Raw genomic sequence first — 20,629 nt, forward strand, 5'->3', positions numbered from 1 at the left:
ACTGTGGACATCAGACAGACCCTTGCTCCCAGGAGAGCCAGAAGGACAGATAACAAGCAAACAAAATAATTCCAGATGGACGTAAATAAAAGTCGGACGTGGAGGAAAAGCAGGACAGAGGGTTGATCCAGCAATTCCCGGACCAGGACACCAGGAAGGTCCTTGCCTTCGGTCCCGCCCCTTATTTGCATACGTCTTTTGATTGGTCTCCGGCGGCAGGTCCCACCCCGCAAAGCTGGCGGCCTGGGAAGCTGAAAGCGGGCCGGGCGGAGATGCAGCGGCGGCTCCGGGTGTCGCGGCGCGGGCCGGGCGGTGTGCGGGCCGGAGGCGGGCAAGGGGTACCCGCCGCTGCATCCGCACTCTGCTGACGCCCTAGCCCTGCAGGTGGTCCCGGGTGGTCCCAGCTGTCGTCCCACTTTGCAGTCCCCACCCCTCCGCCCTTTGTGCCGCCGCCACCCGGCGTCCCCAGTTCGGCGGGACCCGGGGAGCGCGGGAGCCAGAGGCCCCGCTGGGCGCACGGGGCCGGCAGCGGATGGCGATCACGGGCGGAGGGCGCAGGGGCGCTGCAGCCCGAGCTCCCGACGTTGGAAGCCCGGGCCGCCTCCGCCGCATTGTCCCGGGCTGCGAGCCCAGGCCCTGAGCTGCCGCAGCGCCCGCCCACCGCCACCCGCGGGGCCATGCGGAGAGCCGCGGGGATGGAGGACTACTCCGCAGAGGAGGAGGAGTCCTGGTACGACCATCAGGACCTGGAGCAGGGTGAGCGCGTTGGGGAGGGAAACAGCGTGTGCCCCAAGACCCCTGACCACTACTCCATTGTTGGGCGGTATCCCCAAGAAAAGGGCTAGGCTGGACCTGGTGAGCCCAACGGAGCATGATGCGTCTTGAGAATGGGGACGTGGACCGAGAAGGGCGCTGCCCTGGAATATTCTGACGCTGGAGAGAGACTTGCAAAAGTGTCCAGTTGACAGGGCATCCATCGCCCTTCTCATTTTAGTAGCAGCACCTACTCGCGTGCCCCGGTAGGGTATTGTTAGGGGGCCCGATTGCTAGGTAGAATGGAAGTCTTGGGGCCCACAGAGGATTCTTGTTACTTTTGCTAAGAATGCACTGTATATTGAGATAGGTCATCTCTCCAGATCAACAGCACCTGTCCGGGCTAGAATTTCTGAGCTCTAAGACTTCCAGAAAGTTTCCCCAACTCGCTTCCCTCTGCCCAGAAAGGGGGTGGTGCATGCTCACGCCTGCGAAGAAGCTGAAAGTCTCCAATCTGCCTTCCCAAGAGAGGCGTTCCCTGGTCCTTCCCTGCATGGGGCTTCCACCCAAGTGGCTCAGGATGTGAAGGGGTCCTTTAGCAATTTCAGACTTTGCCAAATGAGATCCCTGGGGAAAGAGGGAGCCACTTCCGTGGCACTCATCTAGAAAATGACTAGAGGGGAGTTAGAAGCTGGTGATGAGGTGGCTAAAATGACATCACTGAGAGGTGGAGCCGACCTGACAAGAAGGCCCGAGAGGGTCAGGGTCAAGGCCAAGGCCTGCCGAAGTAGTCAGACCCCAACCTCCTCTCTGCTGGTTCTTACTGAAACCCTGAGGGTGAGGGTCACCTGCATGCTCTGAGGTATTAAAACACAAGCCTGGCACAGTGTGTGTGTGCCACAAAGGCCGGTCTCCATCCTTAGGGCCCAGAGCCCTGGTTTTGCCAAGATGGGAAACATGCACTTGGATCCTGGAGCCTTTGTCTCCTGACCCACTTCCCCATGCAGCTGAGCTTCACCTGCAGATGAGGGGCTGTCCCTGTGCTTGTCAGTGAATCAGAACCTTGGGAGAGCTCCGCAGGGTAGAGAGTGTTGGGTTAGGCATTGCTATGCCATGAGCTTCTGTGACACCTCTTCTCTGTCCTGGCCACTACCCCTAAAACTTTACTCTCTAAACACCTACTGGCCCCATGTGAGCTCCAGACATCAGCCTGGGACCTGGGCACAGTCACAGCCTGACCCTCTGGGCACACAAGGGCTGATGGGGTAGGCCCACTTGTATGCTGCTCTAAGTGTAAGTGATTATGGGATGGCTTCCTGGGAGAGGCTAGCGCAGAAGGAAAGATGAAAAGCCGATTTCTGGCGAAGATAGCCTCTAGGGGAGGCAGATGCTAATACCATGGCGGTCGTCTCATTTAGTTCCCGCACCCCTAATGAAGGCTTGGCACCATGCCCAGCCCAGATGTGGGAGGAAGAAGAAGCCTTGCAGTAGGGGTGGGAGATGTGTGGCTTCTGCCAAGGGACAGGAACTGCCATTCCAGCAGGATTGATAAGCCCCAAACACTCCCTGCTTCTTGGGTCCTGCTGATCAGGCCTGCAGCTCTGGTCGTAGACAGAGCTCAGGAACCAGGATGATACCCAGTAATGAAACACGTTATAAAGACAGAGGCCCTTCCTTCTAGATGCTGTGCCAGCATCTAGGGATGGAATCACCATCCTCCTGATCCTGAATTCCAGCGGAGGAGACGGAAGTGGGAAGTTAAAGTAACCACTGTGGGACAGCATAGTCCCCTCAGCAAAGAGCTCTGAAGGAGGGCACGCTGGGAGAAGGGATGTTTGTAACCAAGGCCTGGGGCCAAATGAAGGACAGGAAGTAGGGGACAAAGGAAGCCTAGCCACGTAGCTCCGCATGCCAGGCCAGGAGAACTGGGCAATGGGGTGGAGCGTCTGCCAAAAGACAGTCATGTCAGAGGGCCCGTTTGTGTTCCACTTTGTACCCAGTCCCCAAATTCTGTCCTTCCCATCCGCCCAGACCCACAGAGGGATTTCTGACCCCACACATTGGAGTATCCTTCCTGCCCGCTTGCCCTTACCCTGGGCCAAGCCCCAACTTCACTCCCCAAAGAAATTGTCCCCAGAGATTGTGTTTGGCTTTAGTGTGGCTCTGTCCCAGAGGCAGGAGGCGGGGGTCTTAGATTTGCTAGATTCCTTCCACCCACTAACTTGAGCACCTATAAAAATAGTAAGAAGTCATGAATTAATTATAAGCGCTGGCTCTTTCTTCGCCCTCCCCCTCCCCCACCTGTGACCACCTCTGTCCAGGCTGAGGGATGGCTGCTGAGTCACAGATTTTGAGAGCTGACCTCCCTTCCTGCCTAGCCTGACCTTGATTCCTCCCCACCCTTGGGGATGCTGACTGGTAAGGAAAGGGATGCCCTTCCTCCACCCGGCTCCTCCGCCCTGCTCATCCACCAAAGGCCTTTCTGAGTTCTGACTCTTGTGCTCTGTGGGGCAGGGCTCCCAGATCCACCAGCTCACGTCTTCCACCTCAATCCAACTTGGCCTGATCCTTGGCCCTCTCCTGCCTCTCTGTCAGGAGTCCGTCCTGCTTTACTATGATGCCCAGCCAAATGGGTGATTTGGGGATGTGGGGGGCTTCTTTGTTTTCTCTGGGGCATTGCCTTATAATACCCACTAAAGTCCCACGAAGGAAGCCCCCAGAGAGCCCCTAGGGCCAGGGGGTGTGGCAGCGCAGACTCAGTACCTTCCCTGGCTTGGTTCAGAGCTGCTGGTTAATCGGACCGTAACAGGCTTGTAGTTGTTGCTCTGTGCCTGAGTCCTGCTCAGCAAGCTTCCACGTTTCCCAGCATCCAAGCCACCAGCTCCCGAGTCCCGACCTGCCACTATCCTTCCGCAAGCTCCCTCCCCTAGAACTTAGTTTTCTCAGTCCTCTGCTCTACAGCGTCTAGATTCCACCCATCCTCCCTCCAGGCCGCTCTGACCAGCTTAGCTTGCAATACGATCCAGTTTCCCTGACATTCTCCCTCCTCCACCCCAAGCAGCGTCCGTCCGTTCTGTCTTCTTTCTGTCTTCTTTCCTCTGTCGTCCTTGGATCACTAGGTGGCCAAGTCACATTCGCTGTTTTTGCTAGGTAGTCTTCTATGTCTTTCTGTTCGTAGTGTAGTGAACCCACACACTGGAATCCCCACCTATGAGCAGTAGGAACTCACACGTCTCAGCTCACCTGGAAGGAAGAGCCCTGTGCTGAAATTGTCCTTGGCTTTTCCTCTTTCTTCTGGTTTTGAATTCTGGCTGGGCTGCAGGGTCTTGTCACAGGCCACCTAGGTATAATGGTGTATGCTTACCTCCTAGACCACCGAACAGTTCTGAGTGTTGTGTTTTATAAAAAGATAGGGAAGCCACGGGTATGTTTGGTGAAGGCGCGGTATGATGTCAGGGGAAGGGGGTGCCTCTGCGGGCCCATGCTGAGGCATCCCTGGGCCGGTGCTGAGGCATCCCTTCCCCCTGAGAGACCAGCCACACGACAGTGTAGTATAGAATAGAGTTTATTCAGGGCATAGGGAGGGAAGTTGAGGGGGTGGTAGAGACAGAGAAAGGAGAGAGAGAGTAGAGGAGTACAGGTCGGCCATGAGAACCTGGAGGGGGTGGGAATGGGGAGAGAGGAGGAAGAGGGTAAGGGAGCAGGAGCAAGAGAGCAAGAGAGAGAGGAGGGGGCCGAGCAGCCCCTTTTATAGTGAGTCAGGCGCACCTGGCCGTTGCCAGGTAACTGGGGCGGAGCCTAGACGAAATGCCAACACCAAGACCTGAACAGTTTAGGAAAGGGATGATGGAGTGAACATCACCATCCTGTTACAGACTGAGAACACCGCGAGGTTCCCTCGAAGCCAGCCTCCCCTCCTGCCCCTCCCCCACTGTTATTCCTGAGCACATGATATGTCACAAGGCTGTCATTCAATAATCAGAACATTGGGCTTCAAGCTTTGTACAACTTTGTAGACACCTCCAGACTTTGGCCCAACATATATAAGCTCATACGGCAAATGTCCTCAACTGCCTTACTGGGTTTATACGAGGTGGCTGGACCTTCATCTTCATCGTCTTCATCAGACAGGCTACTTGCCCCAGGCTATGGAGTTTGTAACTGATTTAGATTTGTTTCCTACAGGAAAACTGTTTTTGTTCTAGGCATTGTCATTACAGTCTAGCTAGAGGGACTTGCTTCCCATGACATCAGGGCATTAAGCCCTCATCTCTGATTAATTCAGCTCTTTCGGCCTCCATTCTCGCTATTTTGAAACCTCACCTCTACTCTGAGCTTCTCTATATCCTGTACTTGGGAGGCAGAGGCAACGGGATTGCAGTGTTTAAAGGCATCCTTGCTTACATATCAAGGAAACCCTGGACCACATGAGACCCTACCTCAAAACGACAACAAAAGTCACTGGGGGCATAGCTCAGTTGGTAGGGCACCTGCCTAGCATGCAGGAAGTGCCGGGTTTGATTCCCCGACATAAAAGCAAACGCTGTGGCACATCCCCACCTTGCCAGCACTTAGGAGGTACTGGCAGAAGGATGAGAGAGTTCAAGGTTAGCCTCAGCTACTTGCAAGTTTGAAGCCAACCTGAGCTACAGGATACTCCATCTTTAAAGAAAGAAAAAGAGGGGCTAGAGAGATGGCTCAGTGGTTAAGAGCACTGACTGCTCTTCTGAAGGTCCTGAGTTCAAATCCTAGCAACCACATGGTGGCTCACAACCATCTGTAATAAGATCTGTCACCCTCTTCTGGTGTCTGAAGACAGCTACAGTGTACTTACATACAATAATAAATAAATCTAAAAAAAATTTTTTTTACCCTCATTGTGGGAGCTACTCTATGCTTGTTCCTGATAAGTTCTAGGTGCAGTAGCTGATCAGGATGCTCTGCCCTCTACCCATCCAGTAGCCCTGCTCCATAAGGGTCCAAGAAGGCCTCACTGGGCTCGTCTGCTGCACAGCAGAGAGGGTAGCCGAAACAACCACGTATCTAAAACTTGCCGGAGGTTGTGGGGAGGAGAGGGGGGCTGGGTGAGGGGGGACCAGAAAGCCCATCTGTCTTTGAGGGAAGGCAGACCTATCATTATGTGTAAAAATAACACCATGTCTTATTGGCCCCAGAAGAGTTGCTCTTACAAATCTTGGTCCAGATTTACACCATCGGCCTAGAATGACGGCTGGGGTAACAAACTGCCTCATAACGTTAAATGATAATAATAAATCCGAGCTTTCCTGCTCTGTGCGGAATGGACCGCGTGGCATGGCCCACTGTTTGCCCCACGAATCCTGTTTCTAGCAAAGAGTTCTCACCAAAGGTGTGATTTGCACTAAGGGTTTAATACAATGAAGTTAATTGTAGTTTGGCTTTTATTTTTCAGTCCTAAACACTGAGCCCAGACCCTCACACATGCCGGACAACCACACTACGGTTCCCGTCACTGAACTATGACCCCAGTCTTCTTTTACTGTTTGCTGTTAGTGACTTTATCTTTATTATTATTATTATTATTTATTTGTTTACGTATTTTATGTATATAAGTACACCATTGCTCTCTTCAGACACACCAGAAGAGGGCATCGGATCCCTTTGCAGATAATTGTGAGCTACCAATTATTATGTGGTTGCTGGGAATTGAACTCAGGACCTCTGGAAGAGCAGTCAGTGCTCTTAACTGCTGAGCCATCTCTCCAGCCCTGTTAGTGACTTTAAACGAAGACTATAAAATGTTGTGTATGAATGTGTTGCCTACATGTATGTATATGTACCATGTGAGTGCCTAGTGCCAACAAAAGCAAGAAGAGAGCACTGGATCCCCTGGGACTAGGGTTACCAACAGTTATAAGCTGCCGTGTGTGTGTGTGTGTGTGTGTGTGTGTGTGTGTGTGTGTGTGTGTGTGTGTGTGTATGTGTGTGTGCTGGGAACCGAGCCCAGATCCTCTGTAATGGCAAGAAGTGCTCTTAATCACTGAGCTATCTCTCTAGCACCGTAGTGTTAAGTTTTTTGTTTTTGGTTGGTTGGGTTTGTTTTTCCAGACAGGGTTTCTCTGTATAGCCCGGGCTGTCCTGAACTCATGCTGTAGACCAGCTTGGCTTCAAATTCAGAGATCAACTTGCCTCTGCTTCCTGAATGCTGGGATTAAAGGCATGGTCCACCACTGCCCAGTTTTTAAGACAGGGTCTTACCCTATGAATCCTGACTGGGCATGGAACTTGCTGCAATCCTGCCTCAGCCTCCCAGCTGTTGGAATTACAATGTGAGCTCCCAGGCTCACATAGTTTTTATTTTGAGAAAGTACCTCTGGGTTGCCTGAGCTGTTCTCAAACCTGTGGTCCTCTTGCCTCAGCCTCTTGAGTGGCTGGGGTCTCGGGCCTGTGGCACAGTTTGGTTGTTGTTTATTGTTGGTTTGTTTATTTTTAAGCAGGGTCTTGCGTAACTCAGGCTGACCTTGAACAAACCATATGTAGCGAAGGCTGACCTTGAACTCCCGATCCCTCTGCCTGTACCTCAGTCCTGGATTACAGGTGTGCACTTCCACACATGATTCCTGCTGGACCCTGAATGTCAGGCTTCCTGCATGCTGCACAAGTACTCTGCCTTAGTTCAGCCCCAGTCCTGCTGTGTCAGGGTTTTCAGTTGTTCTTCTGGTTTTACTCTTTTTTTTTTTTTTTGGAGTTTTGTTTGTTTGTTTGCTGTTTGTTTGTTTGTTTGTTTGTTGAGAAAAAGAGTCTCATGTAGCCTAGGCTGGCCTCAAACTCCTGATCCTCCTGCCTCGGTTTCCTGAGTTCTGGGGTTATAGACATGCACACCACACTTGGCCCATTTTAATAGAGAAAATACTCAGACACTCTAAACACCCAACAATAAAAATTATTTAGGGGCTGGAGAGATGGCTCAGCGGTTAAGAGCACTGACTGCTGCACTTCCAGAGGTCCTGAGTTCAACTCCCAGCAATCACATGGTGGCTCACAACCATCTGTAAAGAGATCTGATGTCCTCTTTTGGTGTGTCTCAAGAAAGCTACAAGGTACTCACATATAATAAATACATTTTAAAATGTAAGATTATTTAGACAAAGGTGTTTAGAGCGTGAATACAATAGCATTGTCTGCATCCACTAGTAGTGTATATCTATGTCTACCCACAAAAAGCTACCGATACACCTCTAGAGGAAAAAAGCAGATACAGACAGAAGACAGCTCTGTTTGCACAAAGCGTATTACTCTCTGTGTGTGTGTGTGTGTGTGTGTGTGTGTGTGTGTGTGTGTGTGTGTGTGGGTGGTGTTCTTCCACAATGAGGGTGTCCAAATTCAGCAGCAATTGTCTTTACCCACTGAGCTATCTCACTGGTCCAGTTTTGGCTTTTTAGGGGTGTGTGTGTGCACGTGTCCCACGAAAGCTAGAAGAGGTTGTTTGATCCCCTGAAACCAGAATTACAGACGGTTTCGAACCTTGCCTGCTGGAAACCAAACTGGTTCTCCACCTCTCCAGAACCTCTGTTTTGTTTTGTTTTTTTCTCTTTGAGACAGGGTCTCAATACATAGCCCTGGCTATCCTCAGACTCACAGAGACCCACCTGCCTCTGCCTCCCATGTTCTGGGATTAGAGGCTTTGCACCACCACACCCGACTCAACTAAGTTTTTAGTGTTGACTTTCCACCTTTCGGCGCTGTTTTTGACATCAGTCAGATCCACCTAGCTGGTTGGTAGCACACGTCTACAATCTCAGCTTTCAGGAAGCTGAAGCAGAAGGAATCATGAGTTCCAGGGTAGCCTGAACTCCGAGATAAGATCCGCTCCAAGCAAAACCGAATCGAGACGTGGAGGTGAGAAGGGAGTGAGCCTGGAGCTCTCCGGAAAGGTACTTCAGAAGGAAATGACAACAGGTTAAGCCCCTGGCTTCTGCCTCCCACCTGCTGGGGCTTCTGAGAGTGCATCGGGTGCGGCTGGAGTCACCCAGGCCCCAGCCAGCCAGCCATGAATGCTAGGGCTTCTCTATTAACACATGTAGGGCTCTCTGACTTCTTCATTCTGTGCTCTCTGCCTCACCCCCACCCCAGACTTGCACCTAGCCGCCGAGCTTGGGAAGACTCTGCTGGAGAGGAACAAGGAGCTGGAGGAGTCCCTGCAGCAGATGTACTCCACCAATGAGGAGCAGGTGCATGAGATCGAGGTGAGGGGCCTCCGGCTCTGCCTTCTCCCATCTCCCAGGAGCCTCCAGCTTTTTTTTTTTTTCCAGCCTCCATCTCCTGTGTGTGCCTCTGTACAGCTTGTAACTTAACCCTCACAGTTCACGGTGGTCTTCGGCTCCTACACCTCTCAAAGCCAAGGAGTGGTAGAGGGACAGACAGTGGCATCTATCTGTCCCCGTCGCACTGTAAAGCCTTATTCCATCCTTCCCTCCTCCCCTAGTACTTGACCAAGCAGCTGGACACACTGAGGCTCGTGAATGAACAGCATGCTAAAGTGTACGAGCAGCTGGACCTGACGGCCAGAGACCTGGAGCTGACCAACCAGAGGCTGGTGATGGAGAGTAAGGCTGCCCAGCAGAAGATCCACGGGTGAGGGAGAGGCCCAGGGCGTTGTATGTGGTTGATCCCACAACAGCCACTCTTCTGTCCCCTGTCCTTCCTCCCTTCTTTTTGTTGTTCTTGGATTTTCTTTTTTTTTTTTAAGATTTATTTATTTATTTATTTATTTATTTATTTATTTATTTATTATATGTAAGTACACTGTAGCTGTCTTCAGACACCCCAGAAGAGGGCATCAGATCTCATTATGGATGGTTGTGAGCCACCATGTGGTTGCTGGGATTTGAACTCAGGACCTTCGGAAGAGCCAGTCAGTGCTCTTAACCGCTGAGCCATCTCTCCAGCCCTGTTCTTGGATTTTCAAGACAAACTTTCTCTATGTAGATGAGCCTGGCCTCGAACTCACAGAGGTTCGCCTGCCTCTCCCTCCTGAATACTGGGATTAAAGGAATGAGCCACCACCATCCAGCCCTCTCATTTTAAGATTGTTTCTGTTTTATATGTGTGGGTGTTTTGCCTGTGTGTATGCCTGTGCCAGGAGAGGGGGTGGGATCCTCTGCAACTACAGTGACAAATGGTTGTGAGCCACTGTGTGGGCGCTGGGAACTAAACCCAACCCCTCTGCAAGAACAAGTGCTCCTAACCACCCAGCCATCTCTCCAGCCCCCACAGCCGGTAGGTGAAACGTGGCCCATACTCCAGTAAACAACTTCCCACCTATGGCTATTCGCCACTGATGATGCACCCGACCTAGTTTGAGGTACTAAGGATTCAGTGACCCTGATCTGCCTCTGCGACCTCACAGCTGCAGTGGACCATGGTGGCAACAGAGCTGTGTGCAAGGACCTGGGGTACAGCTAGGAAAGTGGCCCCGTGGCTAAAGTGCTTGCTGCGCAGGCTTGAGAACCTGAGCTCAGACACCTTTGTAAAATGCAGGGCACAACGATGTGCATTCGGAACCCCAAACTGGGGAGGTGGCGATGTGCAAGTCCCATCCTAGCTGAATCAGCCATTCTTGGGTTCCGGCGGGAGCCTGTCTCAAAAAATCCAAGGCGGATAGCTTGTTGAGGTGTGATGCCCAGAGTCATCCTCTGGCCTCCACATGTACCCACACACGTGTGGACATGCATACAGGTTCACAGATACAAAAGGATCAGAGCTGGCTGAGGAGGAATGGTTGGCTCAGCCTGGGCTGTACAGGAGAAGGGCAGGCCCTTGGATCCGGCAGAACCTTCTCGGACTTTAACACCAGACAGCAAGCTCAAGGTTGTCTGTTTGTCCTTAACTCGATGGCCTCCATCTCTGAGGCTCCCAAGCTGCAGTGAGGAGGTGTCCCTAGCTCCTGAAGACTCTCCACCTTGGTGGGGGAGAGGGGGACGTTGCAATGAGACAGAGATGGCTAAGAGGTTAAGAGTGCTTGTTGATCTGGGCCCAGAGTTTGGTTCCCAGCACTCACAGTGAATGGCTTACAGCTCACAATCACCTAGTTCCAGGATCTCCAACTCCACCTACACACACACACACACACACACACACACACGCACACACACACACGCACGCCTAAAAATCAATCTTAACATATTGGTTGTGAGCCTAGCATTTAGTGGCTGAACCATCTCTCCAGCCCTAACAATTTTTACAGAAAAAATGTCTCCCATGCATATCATTCTATTCCAGGCTGACAGAGACCATTGAGCGCCTGCAGTCCCAGGTCGAAGAGCTACAGGCCCAGGTGGAGCAACTTCGAGGCCTGGAGCAACTTCGGATTCGCCGGGAAAAACGGGAACGCAGGAGAACCATCCATACCTTCCCCTGCCTGAAGGAGCTGTGCACAAGTTCCCGGTAGGCAAGGGCCCTGGTGTGTCATCTTAGAGTCCCGAGAGAGCTGGCTGAGGGATGAAGGAGGAGATGCATGGTGGACAGTGGCTGGGAAGGAGGACCGTTTGGTCCAAGCCCTCAGGATGCTTGCTAAGGACAGCCATTGGTGTTACTAACACAAGCCATTTGCATCCATTTTCCCTACTAGTCAGATGAGAAAAACCTTCTGACCTCGGAGGAGTTAAGCACTGTATTTATACAGGCACGCGCTCAGAATGTGTGCTATGCCTAAATGGATCCCCATCCTAGTTAGGAGAAAGAGATAAAGAGCAAGGTGAGGCTGGCGATGTAGCTCAGTGAAAAACCTGCTTGTCCGACGCTTCACTGTGTCTCCCAGTGCGGAAAAATCCTGGATCAATCTGTATAGGTCATCGTACTCAGACACACTGTGGAGGGATAGTTAGAGGGGTGGAGGGTGACTGAGAGAGGCCAGTGTTTGACCACCTACTGCTGCCTGCCTCCCCCCCCTCCCCCCGCCCCCAGCAGATGTGAGGATGCCTTCCGCCTACACAGTTCCTCTTTGGAGCTGGGTCCTCGGCCGCTGGAACAGGAAAACGAACGGCTGCAGACCTTGGTTGGGGTGCTCCGTTCCCAGGTGAGCCAGGAGCGACAGCGCAAGGAACGAGCGGAACGTGAGTACACGGTGGTGCTCCAGGAGTACACGGAGCTGGAGCGACAGCTGTGTGAGATGGAGGGCTGCCGCCTGCGCGTGCAGGAGCTGGAGGCCGAGTTGCTGGAGCTGCAGCAGATGAAGCAGGCCAAGACCTACCTGCTGGCCCGGGAGGAGCACCTGGCTGAGGCTCTGCTGGCGCCCCTCACTCAGGCCCCTGAGGCCGATGACCCCCAGCCAGGCAGTGGAGATGACTCTAATGCCCAGGATGGTGTCTCCTCGCCTGCCGCTTCCCCCAGCCACGCAGTGCGCAAGAGCTGCAGTGACACGGCGCTCAATGCCATAGTGGCCAAAGACCCAGCCAGCCGCCATGCTGGCAACCTCACGTTGCATGCCAACAGTGTGCGCAGGCGCGGTATGTCTATCCTGCGGGAGGTGGATGAGCAGTACCACGCGCTGCTGGAGAAATACGAGGAGCTACTGAGCAAGTGCCGGCAGCACGGTGCCGGAGTGCGGCACGCGGGGGTGCAGACCTCACGGCCCATCTCCCGGGACAGCTCCTGGAGGGACCTACTGGGGGGCGAAGAGAGCCCGGGAGAGGGCAAGGCGGGTGAGAAGAGCCTAAGCCAGCACGTGGAGGCTGTGGATAAGCGGCTGGAGCAGAGCCAGCCGGAGTACAAGGCACTCTTCAAAGAGATCTTTGCCAGGATCCAGAAGACCAAGGCCGACATCAACGCCACCAAAGTCAAGACACACAGCAGCAAGTGACCCCTCTCTAGGCCTGTCGCCTCCCTCCGCCTCCCGACCAGAGGGGTCCCTCATGCCTGGCTGGCAGCCTCCTGGCAAGTGAGAAAGCCCTTTATGCAGCAATATATCATAGCAGGTGGCTGGGGACACTGCATATTCCCTGCTGGTGGCTCGGCTCACCTGTTCTGCCTCCCTTGGCCACTTTGCTTCAGCTCAAAGGCACAGCTCAGTTTAAAAGCCAAACACACTCCCCACCCCGCCACTGCCACTCCACCACTGTCCCTGGGGGCTTTTCAGCTCCCCCAGCCCTCAGCTTCTGGACCCCAGGCTTCACCCTCAGATTGCTGCCAGTCTTCTGCAAGCCTTTCTAGCTTTGCCCTCCAAAGTTGTTTTTGTTTTTTGGTTTTTTTTTTTTTTTTTTCTGAGAGATTTGCAATGCAAGGCCTCCTGAAGCCTTGTCACAACTGGAAACACTTGAAAGGGGACCTCAGAGCCAGCCATTGCTGGTGTCTGGAGTCTCCCAGACCACTCACTGCTTCTTGCCAGTTATGACTGTCATTCCCTTCGCACCAGCTGTACCACTCCCAGAGGTCTGAGCAGGCCACAGATAGCCCCCACCTTGCAGAGCAGGAAGTTTAGCCAGGCTCGAGTGTATCCCCTCCAGCCCTGGCAAAGGGCTTCTGCTCACCACAGATCTATAGCCAGTCTGAATAGAGGAAGAGAGAACCCCACAACAGCCATACACGGGTAGTGTCCCTTTCCTCTCAGAGCCAAGTTCCATTCCTGGAGTTATCCTCTAGGCATGAAGCCTTCCAGGGGCCGGGATGGTAGGGAGTTTCACCCCTTCCTCCCTCCCCAAGCCTGCAAACCACCTTTGCTTTCATTCCTTTCTCTGCGCCTGCCCCCATCTCAGGGACCATGATGTCTCATCCAGTCCTCTCTTCCTCAGGCCACCCAGGGACAGTTCACATCTGCAGCCTTCAGAATGTCCTGTAGGAGTGTCACCAACCCAGGTCCAAGTGTTCATGCCTGTCCTTCACCAGGGACTGTAGGACCCTTACTTGTTTTGTTTGGTTGGGCTTTGATCTGTTTTTTTGTTTTGCTTTGTTTTGTTTTGTTTTTTTGAGACAGGGATTCTCTGTGTAGCCCTGGCTGGCCTGGAACTCACTCTGTGGACCAGGCTGGTCTCCAACTCAGATCCTCCTGCCTCTGCCTCCCAAGTGCTGGGATTAAAGGTGTGATCTACCACTGCCGGGCCCTCATGTTGCGTTGTGTTCTTAAGTTGAGGAAGAACTGTCTCCTCTTCCACCTTTCTACAGAATGCCTCTTCTTTACCTCCCGCCTCTATGGGGATGACTTTTGAGGCCCCACCTGGGTCAAGGGTTCAGTATTTTAGTCTAAAACTTCAGAAAGTCAAGCATCACTTAAGACATGCCCAGGGCTCCAGCTTGCCCTCAGCAGTCCTTCAGGACTTCTGGTTCCTTCCGCCACCCTTCTCAAGATTCTAGAAATCAAAGGAGCCATACAATCCGGCAGGAGGCAGTGACTGTGGTCTCAGTGCTGGGAGCCCAGGAGGAACCGTCATGCCTTACCTCCTTCTAATGGGTAAAGGGGCTTTCTTATCAAGCATGTCTGACATCCCTGGAGAGGCTACGCTGTTCCAGGTGGCACTGGGATGCCAGTTGGCAGCTGGATCCTTCTGTTCACACGACTTGGAACCTTTTGTCCTTTGGGGCTGGGCACCTCCAGACCCTCTGTGTGTCCCTGTCATCTGGGGATGGGGAGGAATTCAGGCCTGTTCACTTCCCCAGTTCTGTAGCAGCCGATCAGCGTCACCTTTGAAGTATACATGAGAGAAATATATTTACAAATGCTTTATTCTCTTCTTTAATAAAAAGTGCACCGGTATTCTAGAAGTCCAAGTGACCCTGGGTCTATCGTTTCGCCTCCGAGTCTCACGGGCCCCCTGCCCCTTGCCATGCAGCACTGCGGATGACGGGTGTGTCCTTTGAGGTTGCTTTGTGCCCTGAAATCTCAGCGTTCTCATGACTACTCACCTATGATTAGACAGCCTGCAATCAGCCCTCAGGAAAGTCTGTGTCTATGAAGAGCCTGCTATGCCAAGCACTCTGGTCAACAAAGCACAAAGGGTCTGGATCGCCCTAGAGTTTACTTTCTGGCTTGGGGAGAGTCCCCCCAAAGCAACTACAAATAAAAGCAAGTGACCTAACAATGGGGGCAGGAAGGTGGAGCTCTATCAGACACAGCATTCATGATCAACAGTGTGGGGGGAGTGCTTGTCATTTTGAGACAGGATCTCATGGACGTTAAGTTAGACTGAAGCTTGCTATGCAGTGAGTGATGAGGGTGGCCTTGAACTTCTGACCCTCCTGCCTTTACTTCCCAAGTGCTGGGATTATAGAAATTTGCCACTACGTCCAGTTTCTCTGGTACTAGGGATTGAAGCCAGGGTTTTGTACTTGTTAGACACTGTCACTGGACCACACCCCCAGCTTCTTCCTCCCCCTCTCTCCCTCTTCCTTCTCCTCTTCTTCCTCCTCCTCCTCCTTTCTTCTTCTTCTTCTTCTTCTTCTTCTTCTTCTTCTTCTTCTTCTTCTTCTTCTTCTTCTTCTTCCTCCTCCTCCTCCTCCTCCTCCTCCTCCTCCTCCTCCTCCTCCTCCTCCTCCTCTTCTTCCTCTTCTTCTAGACATGGTTTCGGGACTGAAGAGATGGCTCAGCAGTAAAGAGTACTTTTTGTTCTTGCAGAGTACCTGGGCTCGGTTGCCAGCACCCAGATCTCAATTATCTGTACTCTAGTTTCAGGGGATCCAATGCCTTCTTCCGGTTTCTGCAGGCACCAGGCATACACATGGTACACATATATATACATGCAGGCAAAACACTCACACTCAAACAATCAAACAAATGAAAAAACCCAGACAGGGTATCACTGTGTACACCAGGCTGGCCTGGAACTCAGAGATCCACTGACCTTTGCTTCCCAAATGCTGGGATTAAAGGAGTGCACCACTGTGCCCTGACCCCACCTCTTATCTTAATCTGTGTAGATCGTAGATACAATATATGAGAAGACAGGTTTTTAAAAAGTCATAGAGCGACCCACAAAATGGCTCAACATGTAAAAATGACTCTATGTCCTCTGACTTCCGCAACAGCTTTGGCATGTAAAATAAATGTAAAAAAATAAATGTAATTTTTTTTTAAGTCATAGAGGCCTGCTGTAAGATGGCTCGGCATGTCCTGGTAACATGAGTTTGGGCCCCAGAGTCCATGTAAAGTAGGAAGGAGAGAAGCCCACTCCTCGAAGTTGTCCTGACCCCCTCGTGTCCACAATCACAGGCGTGTGCCTCCACACCAGGCCTTCACTTTCTTACTGCACTTAGAGTAGGCATGCCTTTCTGAAAGCTTCAGGGACCCAGAACTCTTGGTCGCCACCCTCATCCCTGGTTCCGACACTCCTAAGGTCTCGTTGCTTCAGTCTTGGGTCTCAGCATCATCACACGGAACAGGAGATGCCTGTGACCATTCTTGTCCGGTGTCCCTCTATTGTTATTGAGAAATGATTTTTGCCAGGCATGGTGGCACATGCCTTTAGTTAGGGGGCAGAGGCAGGCAGATCTCTGTGAGTTCAAGGCCAGCCTGGTCTACAAAGTGAGTTCCAGGACATCCAGAATTGTTCCACAGAGAGATCTTGCCTTGAAGAATCCAGGAGGAGGGGTTTATTATGCGAAATAAGTGTGCTGGGCTGTAATGTTTAGCCCCTGTGGCCTTACAGGAATTTGCTGGGACTTCAGAGCTTCCATGGTACTGGGAGTTTAGGTGTACAGCTTATCACACTTGGCTCTGCCTTCCCTTTTCAATAGCCTTCTTTTCAAACCTACTTAGACAGTTTTCACCTACAATTTTTTTTATTGTGAAAAAATATATACATATTTAGAACTAGCCTCCGGGGCTGAGTTTGGATCGTCCCCCTTTTGCTGGCAACACCCAAAGTCCCGCTGGTGAGGAGCCAGTTGAGCACACGCCCTCTTTCAGTCCAGCTGGGAGGTGTTGCTCAACACCAACCACACACAGCTCCCTCCAAGTCTGTTCAAGCTCTTAACCCTGACTTCCGTGAGGACCACCAGCATGGCACTTCGGTCTTTTCTGTGACTGACTCCATAGCCAGGGAGGCTGATGATGGTCCATGATCAACCTGGTTTCATCAGAGGACATTCTCCCAGGATGACTGCGCTGCTGGACAATGGATGATGGGTCAGCATGTGGCTATGGCAGCCATTCACCATGAACTTCTTAGACTTCAAAACCCTTGCTCTGGCTTTAGCAAGGGAGGCTGGGGCAGGGGGCAGGGGGCAGGGGAGAGTTCTTCCTTGCTTTGGTGATATTAAGGAGAAGAGGCCCTGGTTGGTCCTGTTTCTCTTTTAGACAAGTCCGAGTACTTTTCCTTTGCATATGTCTGTGTACCTTGCGGATGCTTGATGCCTGAGAAGGCTGGAAGAAGGCATCGGATCCATGGGAACTGGAGTTTATAGACAGTTCTAAGCCCCCAGGGGGATTCTGGGAATCAAATCCCACTCTCCTGGAACTGCATCCAGTGCTCTTAACTGCTAAGTCATCTATCCAGCCCCAGCCACCATTTTTTATTCTGATTTATTATTAATGTGAGAGGGTTCCCCATACCATGGTTTAGATATAGAGCCCATAGGATAGCCTTCAGGAGTTGAGTGTCTTTCCACCTTGTGGGTTCCCAGGGTCAAACTGACATCTCCAGGCTTAGCAGTGAGTGCCTTTACATGCTGAGCCATCTTTCTGATCCTGGGCTTCTTAAAGGTTTTCCTGGGTTGTAGCATCAAGGTTGAGTAAGTGAGAGGCAGAGGGAAAGAGACTGAGGGCCACTGAGACCCTAAGACAGTTATAGGAAAAACAGGAGGCCTGTTTACCTCTGTAAGCGTAAGTTCTCAAAACTTACATTCCATGCCCAGGGTGCTCACAGCTGCCGTCCACTCCCAGGGACCTATCTTCTCCCAGTGGTGTGGATCAGACAGCACACAGCACTGTGAACTTGTCACCTGTCATCACTAAGACTCCACTTAGCCTCCATGGAACTCTGAAAGGGAAGAGGGTACCATGTGCAAAGCACAGAGCTAGGCCACAAATGGGTGATTACATCAACTAACAGACTGTGTGGTTTCATGTGAAACATGTATGAGAGGGTCAGAGGGCAACACACAGACACACATAGACACACAAAGACACATACATACACACATAGGCACACACACATGCATACACACATAGACACACACACACATAGACATACATACACACATAAACATGTACACAGACACATACATACACACATAGACACACACACACACATAGACTCACATACATACACACATAAACATGTACACAGACACATACATACACACACAGAGACACACATACACGCAGAAACATGCAGAGACACATACATACACACATAGACACACAAAGACATACACACACACATAGACTCACACACAGACACAGACACACACATAGATACACACAGAGACACAGACAAACACAGAGACACACATACATATACACATACACACACATACACACACACATACGCACATACACATAGACATAACACAGACACACATACATATACACATAGACATACACACAGACCCCCGTGCGCGCGCACGCACACACACACACACACACACACACACGGAGGCTACTGTTTCTAGGAGACTAAGCAAGAAGCTGGAGGTAGAGAAGGAAGCAGTTTCCAAGGAAGCTTCGCCCATTCATTCAAGCCACGGAGCATGTGCAATGTTGCCCATCCCTCCGGAGAAGGAAGAGGGTCTAGAGACCTTGTCAGAATGGATTTCCTACCCTAGGGCTGCAGAGAAAAGCTATCAGATCTTCTTCAAGGGGCCTGTGTGCAGCACCTCTGAGTAGTGGCTGGCTTTTGTGTGTGTTTACTTGCTGGCTCTGTGGCAAGTGGTTCCAGTCTGTTTAGTCCCCCAGGAATGACATGAGACAAATACAAAAGCTCTCATTAACCGAATACCATTCTGAAGCTTGGAGGGTAAGTGACTCATTCAAGGTCACCCAGAACTATTCCATCTCAGGCTGGGGGCTGTAGCTGATGGCAGAGCATGTGCAAGCCTTCGTGGCACACACACACACACACACACACACACACACACACACACACACAGTGTATCAGAAGTATTTCAACTAAGGCCGGATACCCCCACACCTCACTGGACATCCCTTATGCCCACAATGTGGATAGTTTTAATGGGTCGTCTGATTTAGGGCACTCACGTGAGGACAATCCTGTGGATCCCTCAGATGGCAGTCATCTGCAGACTCACAAGCTGTGGAACCGGGCTGGGTCTACAAATCCCTCTGCTTGCAGGACTGGCCTGTTGATTCTTAATCCTTTCTTTCTTTTTCCTTATTTTGAGTGAATAGCCTCTTCCTGAAACACCATCTCGAACCATACAACCTTTGGGGGACCAATGAGAGGAAGAGGAGGCACTGTTCTCTACCTTCAGTGCCAGGCTTCTCATTGTTATTGTTTAACATGAGGTCTTATGTAACCTTGGCTGGCATGAAACTCACTGTGTGATGCAAGCGGGCCTCAAACTCAGAGTGGTCCTCCTGCCTCAGTCTTCCATTATAGGCATGCTGCACCCCACCCCACAGAGTGCTCACCTGTCCTGGTTTTCCTCCCAGTATCCTCTCTTCCCCAATACTGAATGGCTCCTGGCAGCAGCCAGCAACGAGCAGGGCAGCTGCTCTCCACACCCCAGGGCAACTTGTCTCTCTTTCTCCCCTCTACTCCCACCTCTTGCAGAATCCAGGCCGCCAGATGGCCTGAACAGGCTGTGTTTACTTGGAGCCCTGGAAATGTACAGCTTCCTTTTCTACGACTGTGGGTCAGGCTGGAGCCCACCTCGGAGCAAAGCTGCCATGGGACCGCTCTGATTTTATTATTCATAATCCACAACCCGAATGGATGCCTGGGCTTGCTCCCCGGAGCAGCATATTCCAGTCACTATGGAAACGGCTCAGCTCCCTCAGAGGTTCTGGGACTAAGTCAGTCAGGGAAGGACCCAGGAGACTCCTTCCGAGCCAGAGCCCCAAAGGAAGATGTCAGTTGCCAATCCTTGGAGTTCACGGAGTGCCTGGGGGCTGGTTTATCTTTCCAATAATGTAGAGACTGTAAAGGCTTGCTTCCATGACAGTTTCCTGTCTCAATGAGCCAGTGTCTCTGGGGAATACTTCAATTGTCCCAGGGGTGTATGTTTGTAGGTGATGATACGGTCTCAAAAAAAAAAAAAAATCAAGCTCTTCATTATGAGTTAATCACAAGCATTACTAACAATTACTAACATTTATTGACATCTATTTTCATTTATTCACAACCTCAACCAAGGAACTTAGCCAAGGATTAGACACCTTCAAACACTTCTTGTCTTACTTGTAGCCTTAGCATTCCAATTTACTGCCTTAACACCACTATGAAACAACCCTACTTAGCCTGCAGTCTTCTGAACTCTGTACCTACTTCTCCAGTTTGCTTTTTTTTTTTTTTTTACTTTTTTAATGATTTATTTATTTTATGTATAAGAGTACACCAATGCTCTCTTCAGACACACCAGAAGAGGGCATCAGACCCCATTGCAGATGGTTGTGAGCCACCATGTGGTTGCTGGGAATTGAACTCAGCACCTCTGGAAGAGCAGTCAGTGCTCTTTAACCACTGAGCCATCTTTCCAACCACCTCCAGTTTGTTTTTAGTGGCTAGAAGAATCCACTATGCTGCTTCTTAAAGCTTGAGGAGGGAAGATGCCTGTATTTAGAACCACTTCCAGTGATCTGCCTCCCATCCCTGGCTGGGTATAAGCAAAGCCATTCATCACAACTCTCACATGGGTGTGAGTGGCTTATAAGGCTGTTTTGTAGATAAAAACAAAAAACCTGAAGTTGATTCAACTTGACTGAAACTCAACTTACAAAAATGAACTG

At 51.3% G+C, this 20,629-nt stretch overlaps 1 protein-coding gene and 1 long non-coding RNA gene across 7 annotated transcripts; one reads left to right on the plus strand and one right to left on the minus strand.

Annotated features, from left to right (window-relative positions):
* The first annotated feature begins 225 nt into the window (after positions 1–225).
* On the plus strand, positions 226–14,490 carry Cdr2l (cerebellar degeneration-related protein 2-like). Of its 3 annotated transcripts, XM_011249000.2 has the most exons (6): positions 226–756; positions 8,535–8,631; positions 8,866–8,978; positions 9,218–9,366; positions 11,014–11,178; positions 11,701–14,490. In XM_011249000.2, exons 3-6 carry the CDS (start codon positions 8,940–8,942, stop codon positions 12,590–12,592), a joined length of 1,245 nt encoding a protein of 414 aa, XP_011247302.1. In that variant the 5' UTR covers positions 226–756; positions 8,535–8,631; positions 8,866–8,939; the 3' UTR covers positions 12,593–14,490. The 3 variants fall into 3 exon arrangements, with proteins under 3 accessions (XP_011247302.1, NP_001074398.1, XP_030101840.1); NM_001080929.1 differs by lacking the exon at positions 8,535–8,631 and having other exon boundaries at positions 271–756; positions 11,701–14,487; XM_030245980.1 differs by having other exon boundaries at positions 679–756; positions 8,535–8,978.
* Positions 14,491–15,793: 1,303 nt separating this feature from the next.
* Positions 15,794–19,608, minus strand: Gm32013. 4 transcript variants are annotated; one of them, XR_389148.4, is made up of 3 exons: positions 19,313–19,608; positions 18,920–19,103; positions 15,794–17,699 (listed from the first exon to the last, which is right to left on the minus strand). It is a non-coding gene; the product is annotated as a predicted gene, 32013 (long non-coding RNA). The 4 variants fall into 4 exon arrangements; XR_389150.4 differs by having other exon boundaries at positions 15,794–17,428; positions 17,562–17,699; positions 18,920–19,608; XR_880312.3 differs by having other exon boundaries at positions 15,794–16,825; positions 17,273–17,699; positions 18,920–19,608.
* Positions 19,609–20,629: the final 1,021 nt, after the last annotated feature.

The sequence above is a fragment of the Mus musculus genome, chromosome 11, assembly GCF_000001635.26.
Source record: "Mus musculus strain C57BL/6J chromosome 11, GRCm38.p6 C57BL/6J".
NCBI lineage: Eukaryota > Metazoa > Chordata > Mammalia > Rodentia > Muridae > Mus > Mus musculus.